The sequence below is a fragment of the Rhinolophus ferrumequinum genome, chromosome 4 (genome assembly GCF_004115265.2).
Source record: "Rhinolophus ferrumequinum isolate MPI-CBG mRhiFer1 chromosome 4, mRhiFer1_v1.p, whole genome shotgun sequence".
NCBI classification, from domain to species: Eukaryota; Metazoa; Chordata; class Mammalia; order Chiroptera; family Rhinolophidae; genus Rhinolophus; species Rhinolophus ferrumequinum.
Genome location: NC_046287.1, coordinates 21996090 through 22021483, shown reverse-complemented (window position 1 = coordinate 22021483; position 25394 = coordinate 21996090). Strand labels below are relative to the sequence as shown.

Below are 25394 nucleotides of genomic sequence, written 5' to 3'. Positions count from 1 at the left end.
ACCATAGGATATGCAATATTCAGTGTGTTTTTCAAAAATTATTTACATGTTTATGTTATATTATGCCTTAGAAACAGCTATATAAACAAACATTCCTTGGATTCCTCTTCAGCTCTGTGATAACTAAGTTTCAGATGTTATCTCATGGGACTGATAAACTGTGGGTACTACCCTTGCAGATTTCCTGTAGATACTACAGAAAATTCAGAGCTCTGTGCTCTCCTTTCTTCTTATAGTCACATATATAGGCATTCAATAATGATGCTCATCTTTTGCAGAACCGTGAGTGTTTTTTGCCAAGCTCTGTGTTAAGAATTTGTTACCATAGTGAACATTATAAATATGATTCCTATCTCACAGACCTGCCAGATTAATCTGTGGAAACAAATAGTAAATTAGTGGAGAAAACTCTGAAATGAGAGAAATGCCTGTTCAAATCCAATAATGTCATTTAAAATCTGTAGCACACTTTTCCTTTCTCAATATTATGCTTCTGTATAAAAAAAATAATAATAATTAAATGAGATGGAGTATGTAAAGAAGCTAAACTAATACAAGGCATTTTAAGATGTTTGTTTGGCACCAAAAAGTCTACCAGAGAACTCAGAGGTAACCTGGGCTGACCTTCTGAATCTTGTGGAATAGGCCAAGCCATCTGAGAACTTTGGAGACATGAATCTATAAGGGTTCTATAAAATAACAGTGATATGACACAGGAAAGAAGATGAGACAATAAGATATCCATATAAATGGCATGTATATGAATACCATATAGTATAAGGTAAATGCCTTTTATACCAATATAAACAACATTCAAGAATGACGAATCATATGGATCATATGAGAAAAAAATTCAAGTCATAAATGGAAGTTTTCGGTGTGTTTTGGAGAGTCTGATTTAATCCACTGCCATCACTGAAAACTACTGAAAAATGTATCTTTCAGAATGTAGTACTTTATAATATATTTAACGCCAATTGAAATCAGTAATGTATTTATTCATATTTGTTCTGCTATCAATGAGAAATGAGGACACATGCAAATTTAAATCTTGTTTTAAAAAAGGCAATAAATAAAAACTATATTTATAAAAACAATTTTTAATGATGTCAATAAAAGTCAAATGCAGATTTAAACCAATGCAGTAAACTGTATCAATAAGTTTAATATTTTGTCAATAATTTCATTACTAATCAGACAGGAATCATCATAAATCCTTTAGAAGTTTGGTTTAAAGATAAAACACTAATTGCTTACTCTCAAACGCTTGCACTGTTTTACACTTATGTGTGATTCCTGCGTGCCATGAAATAAAATTTGGTTCTGTTGGTTAATGGAAAATATTTGTATCAAAATATCTCTATTGGATTTATTTTCTGATGTCTGATATTAAACAATTCCATAGAAATTAAAAATACTTTGGTTTTGTACTCATAGAAATAGTATTTTTGAAGATAACTTTTGTTTCATTCTATTAACATATATTGAAAATCTGGTATATATACAATAATACAGGGAAGAAAACCCAACTATAAGCTTATAACTTTAATACAGTTATTGTTACCATAGTGGTATATTTCCTTTCCCAAATTCCTATGTAAATGTGTATGTGAGTGTGTGTGTGTGTCTGTGTGTGTGTGTGTCTGTCTGTCTGTCTGTGTGTATCTACATGTATAGAAAGATACCTATCTACATTTGTATCTTCATCTGTCTCTGGCATTATCTAGACAGGTGTCTAACTATAGGTATATTTGGATTTATTAACATACATAAAGTTATTTTTGTTGCTTTTATTCATTATATTACATGTGTAAATGTATATTTCATTACATTTCTTAAATATGTCATATTAAGTAACTTACTAATTTTTATTCATATGGAAATACCAGCATTTATTAAGCTCAATCTTATTATTATATAATTTGGTCGGTTCAGACTTTTTTTTTTTAATAGATAATGCTATCAGTAGCATTTGCACACATTATGACTTTTTTCTAAACTTTGAGTGTTTTCTTATGCAGATAACAAAATGAAAAATATTGAATGAAAAAGTAAGAATTTATAGTATCATAAGTATATTTGTTCTAATGTAATAGATTAATTCCCTTTTCTAAATTATGAATAACTTAGAGACAGAAGTTTTATGTTTCTAACTTCAGAAACAGTGTTACTTAGGTTAAACTTTCAGTAAATGTTTGTCATACTTAAATTACAACTTATTAACTGATCTTACCATATCCAAAATTAACAAATCTCATAAAGATATAAAGTATTAGTTTTAAAATACAAAATACTCTTTATCAATATAAACTGTGTATTACTATGAAATTCTCCTTTATTTATAATATTTCAAAGATTTGAAAGGCAAACTAAATAGAAGATTGCTGTTGCCTAAATAATTTTCCTGATAGGTCCCTTCAACTGGAAAAAAAAAAAACATTATGAGTGTATGATATTTGTCCTCAGTAACTGATCATCTGGAAATGATAAGACTATTTCATCAGTGCCATATATTTTAAATACCTATTTCCAAGCACTATTGTATACAAAATTTCATTTATTTTGTACAATAAACTTATGTCAAGAGTATATTCGTGATCATTTTGACATAGGTTAAAAAAATGGTTTTAATTCCTACCATTAATAATTAAAGAAGAGTTTAAATCTAAGTAGCTGTGCAATTTCAACATTTGTGTTATTCCTTATACACCTTTGCCCAAATTTAACTTATTAATGATGATATGTGCTGAGTGACTTTTTTAAGTGCCAGCATAAAAGCTTGACATACTTTTATTCTTCATACATGATTTTCCTTTTAGATTTTGCTGAAGTTTAGAACTAGTTCTCTAATACAGTGGGTAAACAAAAAAAATCCCAGGCCAGGTAAATAAAATGTATTTTGATTTTAGGAAATAAAAGGAATATAAGAAAAGTAGGTGCTTGAAAAAAATTAAATATTCTCTACTATATTTATTCCTCTTTCATGTTTTGGAAATGTTTATGCACACAGAATTATAAATATTTTAACTATTGATCCCTAATTTAAAATTATCCATTTGATCATTTTCTCACAAGATTTTCCTTTTAATGACAAATCTTCAAAATGTAATATAACAGACATTGCCTTAAAATTCAGCCTGTTTTAACATTTTATTCTTAAGATAGGTAAGAAACACTATTAAATTCCTATTTTTAAGTGCCCTAAAAATGCATATGCTGAAATCTTCAGAAAATTTATGTACATGAATGTAAATTTATAAAGGTCACATTCAATAGATTATGTTTTAAAACAAAAGTCTTAATACAAATGTTCTAAAACACTCATTTTTTACCTTTTACTTTCATATGTATAACAAAAAAAATCTATGTGAAAGAAGCTACTTTTAGATATAAAATGTAAAAATCCTATTTTCCTGTGACTGAGTATTTCTAGGCTGAAATACATGAATAACATACTTATTAAATAAAAGTCCTAGAATTACACAAAAGGTCAATGTATTTCCTACTTTAAAGAAACTATTAATATCCTTGAACATGCTCTACTGGCAATATTTTCATCTAACTTGGCTTATACTTAAGTTATCAGAATTATTCAGCCCTCCATAGCTAATCAGTTATCAGAGACTGCTTAATTTATATCAGCATTTCCACCACTTTAGTTGAAATTTTGTCACCTACAATCTGCAGGCGTGGGATAATGTATGTGTTTCTCAAATGGACTTAACTTTTTCTTACTAGTCATAAATAACTTAGATAATTATCTCCCAACTTTCAGTCTCTCTTCAGTGCCACCCATCCAGCTCACGACTGCCAAATAATTTTACCACTGCTTTAAGCATGATCATTAAAACACAAAAAAGTAAATAAAATAATAAAATAAAAACTATCATTAGCTTGCTGTTCCTCAGTTATAGCACAATGTGACATCCGTTATCAGTGCAATATCTGTCGTTTCCCACCTACCACTTCAAATTTAACTGGCAGTTTTTGTTTGTTTGTTTGTTTTCTATTTTCTATCTATGACAGACATCTTTAAACGACCTCTAGCCTTTTTTCAAATTACACCACTCACGTCCTCAGGTTTGAAGCTCCAGATAATTTGCAGTACTATGTAGCCATGCACACACAGTGTCTTATGCTTCAGTCTTTCTCCTTTTATCCTCCTTTCTTTGCTTGCCTAACCCCAGTGTACTATCCTCCACTCCTGGCTTCTCAGATAACCTTACCTGCGCCACTTCTACACTATGTTAGCATTCTATGCTTGCCACTCTTAATACACCAATCTAGTTACATTGAAAACATCTGTTTTTAATCATTTTCATTTTCCCAAAATAGTATAAAATTTTTGAATATATAAAAAATGTTAAAATAACCATACAATGAACATCCATGTACTCAGCTAGATTTTATAGTTGATATACTACATTATCACATATTTATCTATCTGTTATCCCTCTACTAAGAGATTTTTAATGCATTTCAAAGGTGTACACTTAAATACTCTTCATCTTAAACACATATCATTAATTGATGTCAACTTTATTTAGAGCTTTTAGGCAAAATTAATATAAATCTTCAGTGTACCTTTAAATGAGTTTTGAAAATTACATATATATATACATATATACATATATATACATATATATGTATATATAGTGTGTATATATATATATATATATATACAAAATTCAAATGCCTAACAAGATAGAGAATATTACCATTATCCCAAAAAGTTCTCTCGTAGCCCTCCCTAGTCAGTCCCCAGCTTCCACATCTCCAAAGACAGCCTCTCTGAATTTTTTCAACTTAAATTCATTTGGTCTATTCTTGAATTGCATTTGAATGTAATCACACACTCTTTTACCTAAGATTTCTGTCGATCGGCAAATTTTTTTGGTGATTCATCTAGGATGTTGTGTATATTAATAGTTCATTCTTTTTAATTGCTCAATAATAATCTGTTTATCCATTTTCCTGTTGATCACCTAGGATATTATCAGTTTTAGCTATGGTAAATAAAGCTTTTGTGAATCATCACGTACAAGGATTCTTTTGTGGCTACTGCACATTTATGTTTAAGAGATATATAAGCTGATGTTATAAGACACATGACTTACAAAAAAGTATGTATGGAAAACATCATAGAAACATTTCCTTACTTCTTGAAAATTATGCAAACATATGACTAAATAAATCATAAAACGTCCTGTTTTTACTATGGCGAATCATTACTAAACCTATTTGTTTTTTTGCAAGTTTTGTTATGCTGAAAATATCATTTTACATGTTGAATAACAACCTACGGTTTGGGGCATTTTTTTATGCATATGAAGTATTCTTTGATATACCCAATTACAGGATGTACTTTTATTTAATGTAAAACTTCTTGAAAAAATTTGTTAGCTCTGTTTTACACTCAGATAGTCCTGATGCTTGACTTTTAAATGATTTTTTTAAGAGCATGCAGCAGTAATATGGTTTAGAAATACTAATGTGCACTTGTAGTAATAATCTATACTCATAATGATATACCCACCAACGTATTATTTAATAGAAAGAGCAAAATTCATGAATAAATACCAAAGGGTATAAGCACATTTAATTTACTCTATTACATAGGAGGCATATTAATTACACATATTACTCAAGGAATCCAAGTATACCTGCTGAGATACAGAATACTTTCAATGAGGATGGTGATGCCGGCCTCAGTTTCTCTGGAGTAAGCAAGAGATGGGAGAAGTGAAAATGGTGATGCCTCAGAAAGTCCCAGTATGTGTGCCATGTGGGGAATATAATTGTATTTTCATTGCTTACTTTTTATTTTATATAAAAGCAAATTACACAAAAGAAACTGAAGTATTTCATTTTGTATGAAAAACAAAATGCCAAACTAAAAATGTTTCCATAGTAGGTTTAAACTTTTGAAAATATAGCTATATGTACATGTGCATATTTATCTCAGTCCATATTAATGTGAATTTATTATAACTGTAAGGGATTTTAAAAAATTAATTATTTCAGGAGTTTGGATTTATATGCAGACTTTAAGGCTTAACTCCTCACCAACAACACAAATGTCTTTTGGTGCAATGACATTTACTCATTTTGGTAAAATTGAAACAATTAGAGCTGTGTGAGCCTGGCAATCTTTAGCAAGATAATTATGTATTCCGAATGCTGGTGTTCCTCATACATAATGGGGATAATAGTATTACATATTTCTTTGAGATATTGTGAGAAATAGCAAGGCAAGGACACATGTAAAAAAAAAACTTAACTGATGCTTATTCAGTAAATAATAGGGGGAGTAATATTTTGAAATATTATATATTACTCATTGCTGGCAATTTTTGTTCACATTTAAACCTCTAGTCATGGAGGTTGAAAACAAACCCAACTAAGAAGAAAGGTCTCAATAGTATGCTTTTGACTTCTAGACAAAGTTCCTCTTGAAAGGAAGTTTATGAATAATTTGAGTTCATTTATAAAAAACTTTCGCACATGTGATTCATATGTATTGATCATAACCTTCAACATTAGCCATTGTTTTCTAAATGTTATATGCATCAAATATTCAATAATTCAGTATCAATTTAATCTTTATCAGATATGGATTTTAAAACAGCTATTATTTATTGTAAGGGTAATTACATTAACTATATTTTATAGCATATGAATGAATTATTTTCACATATACTGTTCTTAGTTTTCACTTGGTCAATTGTCATAAGATCTAGTTAGAGCTATTTTTATTGTACATGATAACAATTTCCTTTTAAATGGCTTCTTTACAGGAATCTGTCCAGATAACCACTGCCAATGTCCACCTCTGAAGCACGGGCAGGAATAAGTAACAGTGTCACATATTTGGCAGTGAGACTACTTATAATTCTATTAGATTAAAATCATTTTTATAGGTGCTCACAGGTTGAATAGAAATGTGGATTTTTGATAATTCCGCTAGGAAAAAATAATTCTTTTAATCTATACTATAATAATTGAAAAATATTAATCATAAAATTGAATTAAAATTGTATCCTTTTTTTCTGCTGGTTTCTCAGCATTTCTTGGCTTCCCAGATTATCAACTCACTCTTTTGGCATTATTTAATTCTCCTACTATTTTCCAATCACTGTTCTTAGTTCTGGTAAACTAAACAGCAAAATTCCTGGCCTGGTGTAGTTTAAATTAAATTCAGGGAACCATAAACAAACATAAAAGTCATTATAGTTCATGTGATGACAAGCTATAGTGAAATGTAAAGAAATGGGTATGTGGAGTCAGGATGAGTGGACAGTACTGCTATTTTATAAAGGTTGGCTGGAAAAGGCCCCTCTGATAAGTGAAATATGATATGCAAATTTCTGTCTGGAAATTCAACCTGTTTCTTTCTAAAATTAAGACTTCTTGACTTTATTATGACCAATAAACATTTGTTAAGTGCCGTTTTCTCCAAATATTTATATTTTATTGGCATTTTAAGAGCAATAGTCAGCAAACTATGGCCCACAGGCCAAATCCAGCTGACCATTTGTTTTGTATGGCTTTGTTTTTTACATTATAATGGTGGAGGAAAATCAAATAAAGAATAATATTTCATGATGCATTTAGTGAATATTGGCAATTCATGAAACTAAAATTTCAATGTACATAAAATTTTATGGAGACTGTCTCATTTGTTTACACATTCTTTATGGATGCTTTCACTCTATAATGACTATATGGTTGCAACAAAGAAACCCATAAGAAAACCCACAAAGACTGTGTTTTTCACTCTGTGGCCCTTTACAGGAAAAGTTTTCCAAGCCGTTATAAAAAAATAAACCTCTATACTGTATTTCTAGGAGACTTGTGGTGCCAAATGTCACAATCCCTTGACCCAACTCTAATTTGTCGGCAGCTAGAGTGGGCAGTTTCAGTTCATGTCTACAGTGTCCCCCCTCCTGGTCTACCTGCCTACCTGACTAAGAGCATTCTTTGAGGTCTTGAGAGCGGGCTCAGACTGCATGGCCCTTGCACAGGAAGCCCATTAGGGCAAGTAGAGGATGGAGGTTAAAGCTCCAGAGGCAATCCCCAACCGAATATAGAAATCCATAATTTGATTGTAATTGCACTTCCAGCATTATTACTTCTCTTTCTTATGTTCAACTTACATCTTTGTAGGCCAATTCTCTCTTCAATTATCTTTTTTTTTTTTAATAAAATGAATGTGTTTATCAACAGAATACAAAAAGGCAACACATTAGCCGGTGCATGAACTCAATAACAGAAGTTCAATAATCAGTCATCTATAGACTTTGAAAGATGAGACATGATGGTCACTGATCATGATGTACATCTGTTACTTAAGTAGTGATTTGTGGTCCAAAGAGCTAATAGTAAAGTTTATATTTTATGCAAATTACTCAGAGTTAATATATTGTAGTAACTGAAATGTGAGGAACTGGTGTTATTTAACTAAACTATGGTAACTGAAATGCATGCGTCTCAGAACCATGAAAAGCAAAGACTGTATTTGAGGAGACATTATAGCATGATGCTGCTTGATAGGACTAGAATGTTAGGGTTTAATACTGACAGCCACTGCAAGGTCCTGCTGTAGGCACAAGCCTAAGGAGAAACAGTCCTGCTTGGTTCTGGCTGACAGAGAATCACGATTCTGAGAGGCAGTGCTCTCTTGTTGACACAAAGCAGCCAAGGTGCACTTTCCTACATATGGTGCAGCAGCAGGTAAGCAGAGGACTTGGACTAAGGCGTGTATTTATAAGAGACTATTTAGTTCTAAAGAAAGTTTAAGCAAAGAGTTAAAAGTGGCGTATTTTTCAAATTGATATTCTTTGGAAAAAAAAGACAAAAACAGGAAGAAAAATGCATTGTTGCTGTGTTCTGTTTATCTCCTTATGCATGATAGCTGTGGAGCCTAGTAAAAGATATAGCAAGTATGCCAATGGCATGTCGTGATCACAGTAGCAATGACTCTTCCTTTTGATAGAGGCTTATTGAATGAACAGGAAAAGAATTAAAACTGTCTTTTGTTTCTACATATTTGCCTTGCCTCTTTGTTGACAGCTTAGTCATAGCCACAGGTCAATTATGGATTTTCAGTAAGCCAGGTATCTGATGAGATAGCCCTATATCTTTCATGTGAACTCAAAGCTAATTTACTTAATATAGCTAAAAATAAAAAGAATATTGGTGCTAAAATCACAAAGGAGAGGAAAGCTTTAATTCTTAACTGTAAAATAAAAATGCAATTTTATTGAGTGTTTTATTGAATCTTTTATTATAGAGCATATATTATGATATTTTAATATTTAATGTGTGCTTTGGATTTTCATATATTTAAAATTTAAAAATTATCTAACTTAGGGATAAACTCCTGATATACTTCTCTTTCTATTCAAAGGACTTGGCCAGATCATTTTATCCTAAATTTGTCTCATCACTCTTTGCATTGTTATCAGTATTGCTGAGGGCAAAAATGGAAAGTGAAATAGGTGGAATTAACCATCTTGACCTGATTTTAAGTTCCTTGGCTGGAACTGGACAAGCTACCCTATCAAGAACTTTTAAAGAACAGCTTTTCATACTGTAATTTTACAACTGGATAATTTTAAAAGCATTTAACTAAGTGGCAATAATCATATGACTTAAGAAAGTGATTCACTTAGAATTCTGTGTCAGAGAAACCTGAGCATTTACAATTAGGTAGGGGGAATAACTTTAAAATACTGTATGATTCTTTTCTGGAAAAAAAAAAGCAATACAATAAAAGAAAGTTTATTCTTTCATCTTTGCCCTTTTGAGTACTGCCCTACTTGATGTCTGCCTCAGTAACTTCATTCAGTCACTTTGGTTCCACTTCAGTACCTTTTCTTTGAACTTGAAGTATATCATTAGAGAATACCAGTTCAAGGTCATCAGTTTGCACAAAGCTATAGAAACAACTGAAAGCCATGAGTAACACGTCAGCCTAAGCCCAGATTGTTTTTCAGACACAAAGAATAGGTGTCTTCTGGAATAGGTGTCTACTTACTGGGCCACTCAGAGATATTTTAGGGGAGAACCATACATCCCCCCAAGGTCTTCAAGGGAAAAAATTTAAGTAAAGACAGAGTATCTGCTTCCTTTAAAATGTTTAGAATCAGGAAAGACGCTCATTCATTAAGTGAAATTATGTTTGTTTATATTGTTCCTAGCGAGTCTGCAGCTCCTGGAAACCAGAAGGCAGAGGGAAAGAATGCTCCCTCAGGTGAAAAATGAAATCTCCTGTCAGTCAAGTTCCCTGTCATAGCCTCATCTTTACTAGAAAGAGACAAAGCTTAGTGACTATCCTGGCTGTAGCTGTTTCTTGTGTTCTTTTAGGATAGATCAGAATTAACATTATAGGTCAAGTTTCTCAAAATTTAGTTTATTAATAACTTTATTTTGCCTTTTAGTAGTCAGAGGATTTGGGGCATATCATTGTACATTCTGTAGGTCTTTCGATGAATGTGGAATGAATAATAAATTAGTATGTTGTGACCAAATGTCCACTCTAATTATAAATTCTTGATTACTCAGTACATTATTTTTGATCAATATCCCTGTGAATGTAGTTATGATAATAAATACATCCTTTCTCTAAATTAAGTCTCCTTTGCACACCTACAGGGAAATACGTCTATGTATGTTTACACATATGTTTCATGCATACCAGACCTTAATCCTCTAATATGTAGCTTCTATTTGGCAGAGAAAGAGACTCCTCAGGGCTACCTGAAAATAGCTCTATGATACAGACTCACAGAAAATGATAACTAAAAGATTTTGAGATAAGTACAAGTCACTACATGTTCACCTAATGTGGTACTAATATAAGCCTGCACTTTGAAACAAGTAGACATCAGTAGATCCCAAAGAGCCTTCAACTAATATATCTTTGTAAGGGTGGCTACTTGTTTTTGAAAAAGGCAAAAATGTATTTTCTAAGAGTTCATAGTTTAGGTGGATATCAATGAGACCTCTATTCTTTTACTACACTTATGAAAAGGCATTTCACTGACTTCTATTTCTGCCATACAGTCAATAATACTAGAACTACGACCCAAATGTCATCATAGCCATTTTATCTTTCACTTACCAGTGCTCACAGTTTCAACAAAGCTAGATAAATTCTAGTAAGAATTATGTGAACGTGTTTATCAGAACATAGAACATTTTAATCATAATATATCCAAAGTTTGGCTTTTCCGGCTTCAGTTACCTGTGGTCAACCATTGTCGGAAAATATGAAATGGAAAATTCCAGAAATAAGCAATCCATAAATTTGAAATTGCATGCTGTTGTGAGTAGCATGATGAAATTTCATGCCATCTTTCTCCATCCTGCCTGGGACGTGAAACATCCTGTTGTCCAGCGTGTACCCACATGTGCTACCTGCCCGTTAGCGGCTCAGTAGCAGGCTCACTTACCAGATCGATTATCAGAGAAAGAGATCACATTCATATAACTTTTACCACAGCATATTGTTATAATCGTACTGTTCTACTATTAATTATTGTTAATCTCTTGCTGTGCCTAATCTATCAGTTAAACTTTATCATAGGTATGTATGTGTAGGAAAAAAACATATATATAGGGTTCAGTACTATCCTTGGTTTCAGGCATTTACTGTGAGTCTAGAAATGTATTCCCTGCAGATAAGTGGGTCTACTGTAAATAGCAAGAGTTCATTTGTGAAAAATGTTAGTTATGAAGGTAAATATTTAATTTTAAAATGTCTAGTATGAGTTTATGTTCAATGAACATTTCTTAAGAAAATGAAAATATAAAATGTACTTGTAATAATGCTTTAATATGTATGTTATTTTGCTGTAAAGCTATTTTAATATAGGAGCTCTTTGCTGGAAGTAATAATAATAGAAATAATAACTATAAGCTTTGACTTACTTATTCAAAACCCTATTTCTTATGACATCATTAGTAACACCAAAAGCTGCCTTTAAAAATAATGAATTAGTATTTTCATTATAGAACTAAGACATGGCAAAAATATTTAAAATTGGAAGTTACAAGTGAAAAATTCAACTTCTCCCATTTCTTAAATTTATTACAAATTTTACTACACACACACACACACACACACACTCCACACCTCCAGGAAAAGTTACATGAATTTAATGTCTACCAGTGGATTTTGATGTCAACATGCAAATTACACCTTTTCTAAATTTGTTGGAAATCTTATAAGATTATTTGTTAGAAAAGGTTAAATTAAACTTCCCATATTTGCATGTTATTAATATTGCTTTCTCATGAATTGTTTGTTCATGCCATTAGTGTATTTTTATTTTAATGTTTCTAATTTTCTTCTTGATTTAAAAAAAAAACAACGTTTATATATCAAAGAAATTCACCCTTTATTATATTTATAAAAAGTTTTTGTTAATGTTTTCTGTCTTTTAGTTTTTGGTTTCTTTGTATGTTTTTGATGTAACTGTATTTTATACTTAGATGGTTGGTGATCATTTATATACATATTAATAGTTACTTTATAACTCCTGGGTATTGTGGCTCTCCCTCAGGGACTTTTGATTTTTTTGCCCACCATGAAGTAAAAATTAATCACCTACTTTTTCATCTTCTAAGGCATTTAAGGTTTTAGTAGAGTGTGATGCAAGTTTACTTAAAGTCCCTCTGTCTGTTAATTTATGTGGAGCCCTGAGAAGGGAATCAAACACAGAGTTCTGTGTCCATGTGTTGTGTGCTTTAGTCACTGGTTTATCTAAAGTCATTCTGGTATAAAGAATGAGACAAGAACCTGAGCTTGTTTATTTATTTTTCTCCAAATGATGGTTATTAATCTAAACATTTTTCTAATAACAAAATGTTTTCCATGAAATTGAACAGCTTCCCTTATTATATTATGAATATTCATATGTATTAGGGTTTTGGGGGGGCTTTCTGTTCAGATTCATTAATATAGCTATTTTCCTCATCATAAATTAGTTTTTAAACATCTCTATAGTTATATAATATAATACTTTTTATTATCTGGTTATGCCTTTTTTCCTTCAGGACTCCTTTGTATTTAGAGATTGTCTTTCCTAATATTGTACATTTGAATTTCCAGAGAAATGCATGTGTAATTTTATAAACACCTTGCACAAATATCATTATTATGTTATTATATAAGTTAACAATTATCATTTCTGAAATAACAAATCATCGTATTCAAAATTAGTATCATTCTTTCCATTCATTTGAATTGACATATTTTAAAAGTTTTAATTTTCTAAGATTTAAAGATAATATTTTTAATTATTAATGTGAACTATTACATAAAATACAAATAATTAAAATTGCATTTTATACTTAGGTTTACCTTGGATCTGAGCCAAGAAATTGGCATCCTTTTGTATTTCCTGATTTTAATGAAATGATTTTAAAACAAACGTAATGCTGGATTTTGAGATTTATATACATATGCTAAAAATCCAGCATTAAGCTTCATGATATATTTACATTTATGTCCATCTACAAAGCTATGTATCAATCTATTACAATTTTACAAATGGTTTATATTTATAGCAGGGAGAGATGTAGAATTCTGTCCGTTGCTTATTTGGCACATGTGAAATTATTGTGATGATTGTAAAATGTTTACAATGTCATCTTTATAAAATATAACAAATTACCTAAAAAATAAAGGCTTTTATTTTTGCTTAAAGGCTTTTATTTGTGCTTCAAAATTATTTTCCCTGAAATTGAAAATTTACACTTTATAAAAGTATAAGAATGTTATGCCAAAGCTATATTTTTGTAAGTATATAGAAACATGAAATCAATAAAAAGCTTATTCGATGAAAAATTCAAGGCATAAGTCATTGTTTATAAGAATGTTTTCTGTAAAGCTTGATGTCTTATATTTCAGGTATCATGAAAAATACCTTTACTTTAAAATATTTTCAAAATGCTTTTCAATATTGACTGCTTTCTTAAAGAGAACATGTCCAACATAGTTTAACCTTTTCTGAATAATTTAAAGACACAAAGATCACCATCAATGTTGGGCCAAAGTGCTCTTTGGCATTATATAATACATTTTTTTGTTTTCAATTAATATCTTTAATGGTGGTTCTTTTGAGTTAAAGCAATGTATTTTTTTTTTCCTAGTTACTCCCTCACTATCAGCTATCACTGCTTTCAAATGCCCCAGCTCATTCTGATTTGTGGGTTTGTAAAAGGTCTTGAAAGTCAGATAACTAAGCTTATTAATATTGCATTAAAATGTAGTAAAAAGGCTTTGTGAGAAGACCTGAGGGCCTTTCTGTTGAGTTGAATAAATAAGCTTTATCTTCTTTATAGAAGCTTTTTGTGACTTTTGTTTTGTAGGTTCAGAAAACTTGTATCATTTTATTATGTGCTATGTCCAATATAAGTAAAGTTGCTAGATATTTTAATTATAAATATTATATAAATATTAGAATAAGTCCTACTGTCTGTAATGCCAAAATGGAATGTACAAACATTACTTCTTATTGTCCTCCCCAAAATAATCATATTTGGTTATATGAACTAACAACTCCCAAAAGACTCAGAATCACACTTTGATAACATTCGGAGCAGTTTCTCTAAGTTTTATTTTTTGAGAACAGAGCCTGCTGTGTGTTTTGTCATGAGGAAAATACTGTTGTATTTGTTTTGTATCTAGATAGATTGCACCTATCTTCTAGTTATGTGACTGAACTTGGAAAACAAATACTTTATAAATTTCAAAAATACTAATGAAAATGAACTGCACTCTATTTCTCTGTAACAAATTACCACAAATAGTGGTTTAAAAGGTCCCCGAAAGAAACGAAGCCTGCCAACACCTTGATTTTAACACAGTAAAACCTATTTCTGACTTCCAGAACTGTAAGATAATAAATATAGTTTGTTAAGCCACTAAGTTTGAGATAATTTTTCAAAACAGCCATAGGAAATTAACACAACTTCTAATTTGAAAAATGAAGACAGGGATGTACTCCTACTTCTAATGTAGCAATTCAGGATAAAATACATAGGTCACCTTTGAAACCTGCACTTAGAGGAAAAACACTAAGAAAAAAAAAAAAGAAAAACCTGCCATGTGTTGAAATTTAAGACACATTTAACTACTTGAATGAGACTTTGAAATTCAAATAAGTCCTCACTTTCTCCTTTGAATAATAACACTTTTGGTAGCAGGAAGCTCAGAAGCTATTAACTTCACACATTCCCAACTATTTTTCTCTTAGAAGGATGACTGGACCTCAAATTCTCTGCAAGACTTTTGACGAAGGATTTGAACATTAAGGAAAGTGCAGTTGTTCAAATACTTACTCCCTTGTCCACCTGTATCTGTAAAATATGGGTGTCATGGGATTGGGTTAATTAAGATTCAGGTTATACTCTTTCTTCTACCATCATGTACCAAGAGTTAGTCATAAGAGAGAGGTACTTGCATATGATTTCATATAACTTAATTTTTAGTTAGGCATTCGTGAAATCCCAATACTATCAAGCTTTGAGAATTCAGATGACTTTGAAATTATTCAACAATTTAGTTTATCTTGGGATTTTGATGTGTACACAATTGGATAAAGCATTCAATATAAACTTTAATAAATATATTTAACCATAAGATAAGCACATTTGTTTCAATAGTATATCTTATGCTACTAAACAGTATTAAGTGACTTATGGACATTACAATTATTTATTTTTATTCTAAAAATAATACTTTTATAATACTTCATATTTAGCTGTATAGAAATTAGCTCATATTTTTTAATAACATCAGAAAACAGATTTACTGCATCTAACGCTAGCTATGTTACCTTTGTCTGCTTTTTACCTTTGAATAAAAATTAAACATAAATTATATAATTTTTATTTCAATTAGTAAAACTTCTCCTAACAAGTTGTTTATACCTGTTTAGTTCATTGCTAGTTTCTAAAAAGTAAATGACTCCCCTTAAGAATGTTTTCCCAGGCCGGCCCGGTGGCTCAGGTGGTTGGAACGCCATGCTCCTAAAGCCAAGGTCTCAGGTTTGATTCCCACATGTTACAGTGAGCTGCGCCCTCTACAGCTAAGATTGTGAACAATAGCTCTCCTGGAGCTGGGCTGCCCTGAGCAGCCGGTTAACAGCTGCTGGCTGCTTGGTGCTGCTGTGGGGTACCAGCCTGGGGGAGTGCAAGGCTCATAATACCAGCATGGGTCAGGGAGCTGTGTCCTACACAACTAGACTGAGAAACAACAGCTTTACTTGAACTGGAGTGAAGGGTGGAGGCTGGGGGAAAAAAAAGTGTTTATAAAAAAGAAAGTTTTCTCTAGTTGGAAACCTTTTATTACATTTAAAGAAAAATACATTTTTAATGCATTAGTGATAGTACACAAGGATTTTGACTCCCTTTGTAAGAATGTTTAATCACTAAAGATGAAGCACTGGCAATATGAGTCTGAACATTAAGATCAAACACTGAAACAAGATCAGTTTTTGCTAGCTTCTATTTTATGATATAAACATTTGTGAACTTATTCGAGGCAGGCATTTTTAATGTGAAACGTTTAATTGAATCCATTAAAGCATATCACATCTGCAATTTAGCTTGTTTCGTTTTTTAATTTCAACTTTATTAATCAGACTTATTACGTTTTTCAAATTTATACACAAAAATACTTTTAGGAAAGATAAGCTATTTTATTTAGAAATTATAACCATGGTTGATAAAGATAGATCATTTTAATGTCTCCAATTTCTATTAAGCTATTCCCCAAATGCGTTTTTTAAAAAGATTATAAAAGTATAACTGACATTTGTTTAGATATCTCAAAATTGACTTTTAAAACTTTCTGTTATTTAAGGCACAGGACAAATTTAAAGATAAAAATGGTAAATATTCTAGTAATCATTTAAATAAATAATTTAATTTAATAATTTAAGAAATGTTAATTTAAGAAATGTTATTTATTAACCTTTCTTCACTCAGAATTGTACAGATAATATACAAAGTTTAGTTATTTAAAGGGGCTTTAATAATTTTTTTTCAGGTTAGGATTATGTTACACTTTTTTAATGGCAAACAGTGATAGAAAGAAGCTGTAAGATCTACTGACAGAACTGTATTATGCCCAAAATGATTCTATTGAAATCAATAATTTGGCATGGGGCTATTATGTAATTCAAACAAACTGAACATTTGTGTTTATTTTGATCATTAATGTTCATCAAGAAGAGAAACTATACAGTAATAAATTACTACTCCCTTTGTCTTTCTGCCACTTTTTCTTTAAGAAAAATGAATGTGACAAGAGTGTTTTCACATCCTAATTTTATACCGCTAATAATTTGTATACTGTGGGCATGTTGTATGTTGGATTAGTAGTAAATGGCTACTATCTGATTTTATGTTTTACCAGGAGCTACAACTATAGAGAAATATGACCTCAGAACAAATTTGTGGATCCAGGCCGGGATGATGAACGGCAGGAGATTGCAGTTTGGTGTGGCTGTTATTGATGACAAACTCTTTGTAATTGGAGGTCGAGATGGCTTAAAGACATTGAACACTGTTGAATGTTACAATCCCAAAACCAAGACTTGGACTGTCTTACCACCAATGTCAACACATAGACACGGTCTAGGTAAGTTCTCTTATTTTATTGATATTATGTTTAGAAGCATTTTTATTGATAGTGAAAATATGTGTAAAAATATAGCATTACTGTCATCAGTTACCATTAATGTTAGGTAAATCATGGGCTATTTCGAGCATTTTTTTATTTTAAGTTCTTGACATTTTCCTGTGTTGGACAACGTGCATTACACTTTTGAGAGAGATGTTAAAGATATCAAAATGAATAGACCTCAAGCTACCTTCAAAGTTTTCACCATCTGACATTTATTCAATACATAATTTTTTAAAAAAATTATTGGGGTGACAATTGTTAGTAAAATTACATAGATTTCAGGTGTGCAATTCTGTATTACATCATGTATAAATCCCATTGTGTGTTCACCACCCAGAGTCAGTTCTCCTTCCATCCCCATATAACAATACATAAAATTTGACATGAAAACAAATTGCAGAACTATTATGAAGAGGCCAGAGTAAAGCAACCCGGAAGAAGGAACAGTTAATGTGGACTGATGGAAAGTTAACTAAAATGACTCTCTTCACATTACTGGATTGACAAGTGTAGGTATGTCTTTGCACTTAATTGATACCACATTGAAAAAAATCCACAGGGAGAGAGCAATGAAGGTTTAGAGAAAGAGCGACACATCAGTTGGCCATGGGTCAATCTGATGGCTTTGACTTTATCTCTATGAGGGAGTAACTTGTAGATGGGGAGTCCAGATTTGGGTCCAGAAAATCTGAGTGTGACTTGGGGCAGCATGACTTGGGGCAGCACTTAAGTATGAGCCTTAGTTTTCTGATTTACCACCAATTCAAGGTTATGAAGTAGATAAAAATCTAATGATGATAATGAATATGAAATCACTTTGTAAATTGTAAAGCCCTATACAAATATTTGAAACAGAGAAATTTAATTAAGACTAACAGTTCCTGAATTTGTACTTTGTATCATGGGATTGTAAGAAGTGTGAATTGCTTTGAAGAACTGCAATATGGCAGAGAGTTGAAAAAGTACCTTTGAGATATTTCAAATGTACGCTTTAGAGAGATATGATGGTTTAATTGTAAATCTGCTGATGTAGACATTCACAGGTAAGCAAAATTATAGAGTATTTCTAAAACAAGTATTAATGATAGTGTGGGAGATTTGCATGTCAAAAGAACATACATGAAAAATTTTCACCAAGAATACATCGTAAGTGGCTTCGTTTCAGGTGTTTAAAGTGTACTCAGGAGGTGATGGTTTGCCTCAAATCCTATCACACAAGCACAGGTTGTGAGCAGGGGGGTATTCTCCCATGGTGTCTTTCAGTTTGTCTCATTTGTTAAAGGGTTCATTGTAAAAGAACATGTGGAAGTAAGACTGCATAAAAAAATTATATGAGACAAGTCTCACAAATATCTACAATGTAATGCAGCATTTCCCACAGATATTAATGACCCAATAGCAACTCTACTCATTCATTATTTGCATGCCTAAGCCTCTACCGTTTTACCTTTTTTGTTCTGCTTCACTTTTTTTTTTTAATTAACGTTTATTGGGGTCACAATAGTTAGTAAAGTTACATTGGTTTCAGGAGTAGATGAGAGTAAGCGGGATCAAATATATGGTGATGGAAGGAGAATTGACTCTGGGTGGTGAGCACACTAATGTGAGATATAGATGATGTATTATAGAACTGCTTCACTTCTATTATCAAGTGGATCACCTCTCCTCCATATCTCATGCCATTGGGTTCTTCTGTGTTTTACTTCCTGGTGGTTAATGCTTTGTGTTAGTTTTTTTTTTTTTTTTTTTTTTTTTTTAATTGTCTACTACAGTACTCCGCGACATCTGACCTGAGTGAGTTAGTAGGTAATATCATCGCATATATCATTTCTGGGCACAGCACTATCTCAAAGTGCCTCATAGATGGCTAGTAATGCCCAGACCATAGAAAACTGCCTTTGACTTAACTGCTAATCCAAACTCCAGCCAGTTGAAGCCAGAATTTGTAGTAACGCAAGACACGTACGGATTCTCTGGTGAAGTAGAGTGCTTTCTTATGATTAATCACATTCCTTATGTCAGTTGACTCTCAGGAAATTCAGCATTACGTATCATATTCAAATACAATTAACATCCTCAGCCTAAGATTCCTGTTCCTTCAATACAACATATCAGTATCTGATTTACCTTCTTCTCTCTTCCAGGGACTTCTGTTACATAGATGTTGATATGTCTTATTTTATATTTCCTATTTTTTTTTAATTTAATTTTATACTTTTTCTTTATCCTTCCTGATGAATAATTTTAGTGTCCAGCCCTCCACATTCTTCTCAATCTGTGTGCATCATAATATTTATCCCATGCATTGATATCTTAATCTCAATTAAATTGTTTTTACATTTTCAATACCCCTACTTGGTAATTCCTTATAATTGCTTTCTTCTTATTAACAGTATTAATAACTTCCCCTATCTCTGTGAGACCATTTATTATGACTTTTTCAAATTCATATCTGCTTCTTTAATAAATTATTTTTTTATGTATTATAGGTGATCATCTTCTTCCTCCTCTTCCTCCAACTCGTCTCTCCTATTTTTCTCTTTCTCCTGTTAGTTAGCCTTTTTCTCCTTCTCTCCAAATTGAATAAGACATTACTTCAATACAGCTTTTAATTAAGTCTTTTTAAAAGAAATTGATAAAGAATAATACAGTTACTGTTTATAATGGATTTTCTAAATGCCGGGCTTCGTGATGTATGTTAAATACATGGTAGGGATTATTTTTGTGTTTTTCAATTTTCAATTGAGATGAAATTCTCATACCACAAAATTAAGTTTTAAAGACTAGAGTTGGTATTTTTTAGTATATTCACAGAGTTTTTCAGCTGATCAACATTATTAAACATTAGACATTTTGTATAGATAGAATCATACAATGTGTGGCTTTTTAATATTATTTCTCTCACACAGCATAATGTTTTCAACGTTCATCAATTTTGTGGCATTATTGATACTTTATTCCTTTTATGGCTGAATAATATTCCACGGTTAGAATTTACTACATTTTGTTTATATATCGCCAATAGAAGGACATTTGGGTCATTTTTACTTTTTGGCTGTTGTGAATAAACTGCTATGAACATTCATATATTCATTTTGGTGTGAATATATGTTTTCACTTATTTTGAATATATACATTGTGGGAGAATTGTTGAGTTGTGTGGTAACTCTAACTTTTGAAAGAACTACCAAGTTGTTTTTAATAATGGCTGCACTATTTTCTATCTCCTAAGCAATGTATCAGGGATGTTAATTTTTCTACATACTTGCCAACATTTGTTATTATCCATTCTTTATTGTTATAATAATCCTAGTGTATATGAAGTGGCATCTCATTGTGATTTTATAGGTATTTCTCTAACAAATAATTTTGAGAAACATTTCATATGTTTATTGGCTATTTATATATCTTCTTTGGATAAGTCTCTATTCCAATATTTTGCCTCTTTTTGTTTGTTTGGGATATATTATTTTTATTATTGAGTTGTAATTGTTCATTTTATAGTCTGTATACAAGTCCTCTATCAGATAGAAGATTTGCAAATGTCTTCCATTCTATAGTTCTATTTTAACTTTCTTGAGAGTGTCTTTTGAAGCACAAAAATTATTAACTCATTAAATTCAATTTAATTTTTTCTTCTAGTGTTTGTGCTTTCGGTAGCATATTTGAGAAAGTATTATCTAATCTATGGTCATGAAGATTTATGCCTATGTTTTCTTTTAGATATTTTAGGTCTTAAATTTAAAAATATGATCCATTTTGAGTTAATTTTTTTGTATGGTGTGGGGTAGCAATTCAACATTGATCTTTTGTGTGTTGTCTCAGCACTAGTATTTGTTGAAAAGATCTTTCTTTTCCATTGAATTGTCTTGGCATCCTTGTCAAAAATCAATCGCCCATAAATATGCGGGTTTATTTATAGACTCTCAATTCTATTCCATTAATGTCTATGTCTGCCTTTATGCCAGCACCACACTGTCATAATGATTATAGCTTTGTAGTAAGTTTAGAAATTGGATGTTGTCAGACCTCTGACTTTGTTTTTCTTTTCAATATGTTTTGCATTATTCAGTCTCTTGCATTTCCATACAAATTTTAGAATCAGTTTTCAATTTCTTCAAAAAGGTTGCTGGGATTCAGGCACTGATTGGATTGTATCTGTAGATCAATTTGTGAGTTTTGCCATATTAACAGTATTAATTCTTCCAATCAATGTATATTAGATGCCATTCCGTTTATTTAGGTCTATTTTCTCTTATTTTTGCTAAATTTATTGCTAAATAGTCTATTATATTTGACCTTATTGTATATTGAATAATTTCTTATGTTTGTTTTCAGATTTTTCATTGCTAGTGTATAGATATATAATTTGTATATTGAACTTGTATCATGAAGCCTATATGAACATTTTTATTAGATTAGTAGATTTTCTTGGATTTCTTATGATTTTGTGTCTAGTAAACTCATTTTATCTGAAAAGAGAAATGGTTTTACTTCTTCCTTTAAAGATTACATGATCTTTATTTATTTTACTTGCTTATTTACCTTGGCTAGAACCTGCAGGACAATATTGAGTAGAACTGGCAAAAGAGGACAATGTTGCCTTGCTTTTCTATTGGGGGAAATATTTCAGTTTTTCTTTTTTAACAGATGCTCTTTATCAGGTTATAGAATGTTCTTTATATTCCTAATTATCTGAGTGTTTTATCATGAAAGGGTATTGGATTTTGTCAAGTACCTTTCCTGCATGTATTGAAAAGAGCATGCAATTTTTTTTCTTTATTCTATTAGTGTAGTGTATTACATTAACTGATCTTTAAATATTAATCCACCTGATCTTGTTTAGATAAATCTCACTTGGCATGGTCTATAATACTTTTTATATGTTGTCCTATTGAGTTTGCCTGTACTTTGTGGAATATTTTTCATCTGTATTTATAAGGGATATTGATATATAGTTTTCTTGTGATATCTTTGTCTAGCTTGAGTACCAACTTAATACTGGCTTTATAGAATGAATTGGGAAATGTTCACTGGTCTTCTATCTTGTGGAAGAGTTTGTGAAAGATTGGTGTTACTTCTTTAAACATTTAGCAGAATTCATCAATAAAGCCAAGAGAGCTGGGGCTTTACTATGTGGGAATTTTGAACACCAGGATACTATATTTTTACAAGTTTCAGGTGCACAAAACAACATCGTGATTAGACATTTATATACCCCACAAATGATCACCCTAATAAGTCTATTACCCATTTGACACTTTACATTGTTATTAAAATATTGTTGACTATATTCACTATGCTGTACTTTATAAACATGTGACTATTTTTTAAATTATAGTTGATATTCAATATCATTTTATATTAGTTTCAGGTGTACAGCATAGTGGTTAGACATTTATATGTTTACAAAAATTATCCCTTCCACCATAAGTCCAGTACCCATCTGACACTATACATAGTTATCACAATATTATTGACTCTATTCCCCATACTTATTTCACATAACTGTGACTATTTTGTGACTACCAATTTGTACTTCCTAATCCCTTTACCTTTCCTACCTACCTTCCACCCCACTCTCATCTACTAGCCATCACTTTGTTCTCTGGAGAGTCTTCAAAATATTAAAAACAGAACTACCGTATGACCCAGCAATTCCACTCCTGAGTATTTATCCAAAGAAATCCAAAACACTAACTTGAAAAGATATGTTCACTGCAGTTCTATTTTAATAGCCAAGATATGGAAATATCTAAAATGCCCATCAATAGGTGACTAGATAAAGAAAAGGTGGTACATATATATGTGTGTATATATATATGTGTGTGTGTGTATATATGTGTGTGTGTATATATATATATATATATATATACACACACACAAACACACACACTGTGGAATATTACTCTGCCATAAAAAATGAAATCTTACTAATCACTACTCTTTGTTGGTCTGTTCAGATTTTCCATTTCTTCTTAAGTCAGTTTCTATAGTTACTGACTTTCTAGGAATTTGTCCATTTCATCTAGGTTATCTAAATTGTTAGCATGTAATTCTTTACAGTATTCCCTTATAATCCATTTTATTTTATAAGGTCAGTAGTAATGTTCCCTATTTTATTCCCAATTTTAGTTATTAAACTTTTCTCTATATTTTATTCAGTCTAGGTAACGGTTTGCAATTTTGCTGATTTTGTTTTCCAAATAACCCACTGCTAGTTTTGTAATGTTCTTTTGTTTTATAATTTTCTATTTTATTAATAGCCACTCTATTTTTCTATATACTTTTCCTTCACTTTGCATTGGGTTTGCTCTTATATTCTACTTCTTAGTGTGGAAAGTTAGGTTATTGATTTGCAATCTTTCCTAATTTAAGTTTTTACAGCTATACATTTCCATGTAAGTACTGCTTTAGTTGTACTCCTCAGGTTTTGGTGTTTATTGCCTTTATTTACATTCATCTCAAAGTATTTTTAATCATTTTTGTTCTTCTTTGACCCATTGGTTATGTAGGAGTGTTTTTAATTTTCACATATTTTTAATTGTCATTGCCATACAAATTACATATTTATACATTATACATCCATCAAAACAGTTTTAAAATTATTACTTTAATAAGATAGGAGAAAATAAAGAGTTACGGATAAAAACTGACTTTGAGAAATCTCCCAATCTTCCCAGCCTCCTCCATGACTTCTAGGCTGTTGAATATGGTGACTACCTTAATCACGAGGTTCTTGGTTTTCAAGGCTACTGCAAAACTAACAAGGAGGTGATGGAAATAGGACATGTTAAAACATCACCAACTTCATTGTTCTTATCTAGAGTAAGCTGTTTTTCTTGAATAAATGTTCCTCAGATATTTTTAAGCCTTTATTTATTTCCCAGAGATCTGAGTTTGACACCTTTCACCAATGGTCTCATTACTTTCATGGAGTAGTGGATCTTTGGAGGGCCTTACTCTGCCATGCCCACAAATGTCAACATGAAGGATTAATTTTACACAGGTACAGTAAGCAGAAACTGACTGGCCCATGAGCATAAGGAGTCTCTTGAAGGTATAATGGCTATTAAAAGCTTAGAAATTACATATGTGGTCTAGTCATCACCAAAAGAAAAACATTTTCGAAGGAATGAGAATAACACTTGCATTGGCCTTTTGTCAACAATTCTGGTAAATGCTGACTCTCCCTTAGATGGAAGGTCAGCCACTCTTAAGCTAAAAAACAACACATTCATAATGTACAAACATAATTCATGTGTCCCTAAACTATATACTTTAACAAAACAACACATAAACAAAACACAATGGTTAGCTTGGAAAATTGATTAGATGTCCTGTAATCCGCCTGAAACCAAGACAGACTTGATAATTTATTCAAGATGAAAATTACATACATGCCTTTGAAAGTCTGATGAGGAAAAAGTTGGCATCTCTGCTTCTATCTACTTCTTGATCTGTGAGATAGCTTTGAGATACATTGCCCTAGAAACTAGATATTGCTGCCAACTTTGCTAATTCAAAAACAATAACAAGTGTTTACTTTCCTCGAATGCTTTGCTCATTCCAGTTTTAAAGCTCTTGTTGGGAGTACCTTATTAGCTAAGCTTAACGTATAGGCATTCATTTTTTAGAGTTAGGAAAAAAGAAGTATCTTACTTAAATTTATAAAATTCCTGAATGTACATGT

General features: G+C 31.3%; 1 protein-coding gene across 1 annotated transcript in view; it reads left to right on the top strand.

The window, feature by feature from the left end:
• The window catches only part of KLHL1 (kelch like family member 1), a 298324-nt gene that overhangs the window by 222188 nt on the left and 50742 nt on the right, over positions 1-25394 (top strand). Inside the window, exon 7 of the mRNA XM_033103722.1 lies at positions 17432-17656. Coding sequence (XP_032959613.1) covers positions 17432-17656 — 225 coding nt within the window. The remainder of the gene's footprint in view (positions 1-17431; positions 17657-25394) is intronic.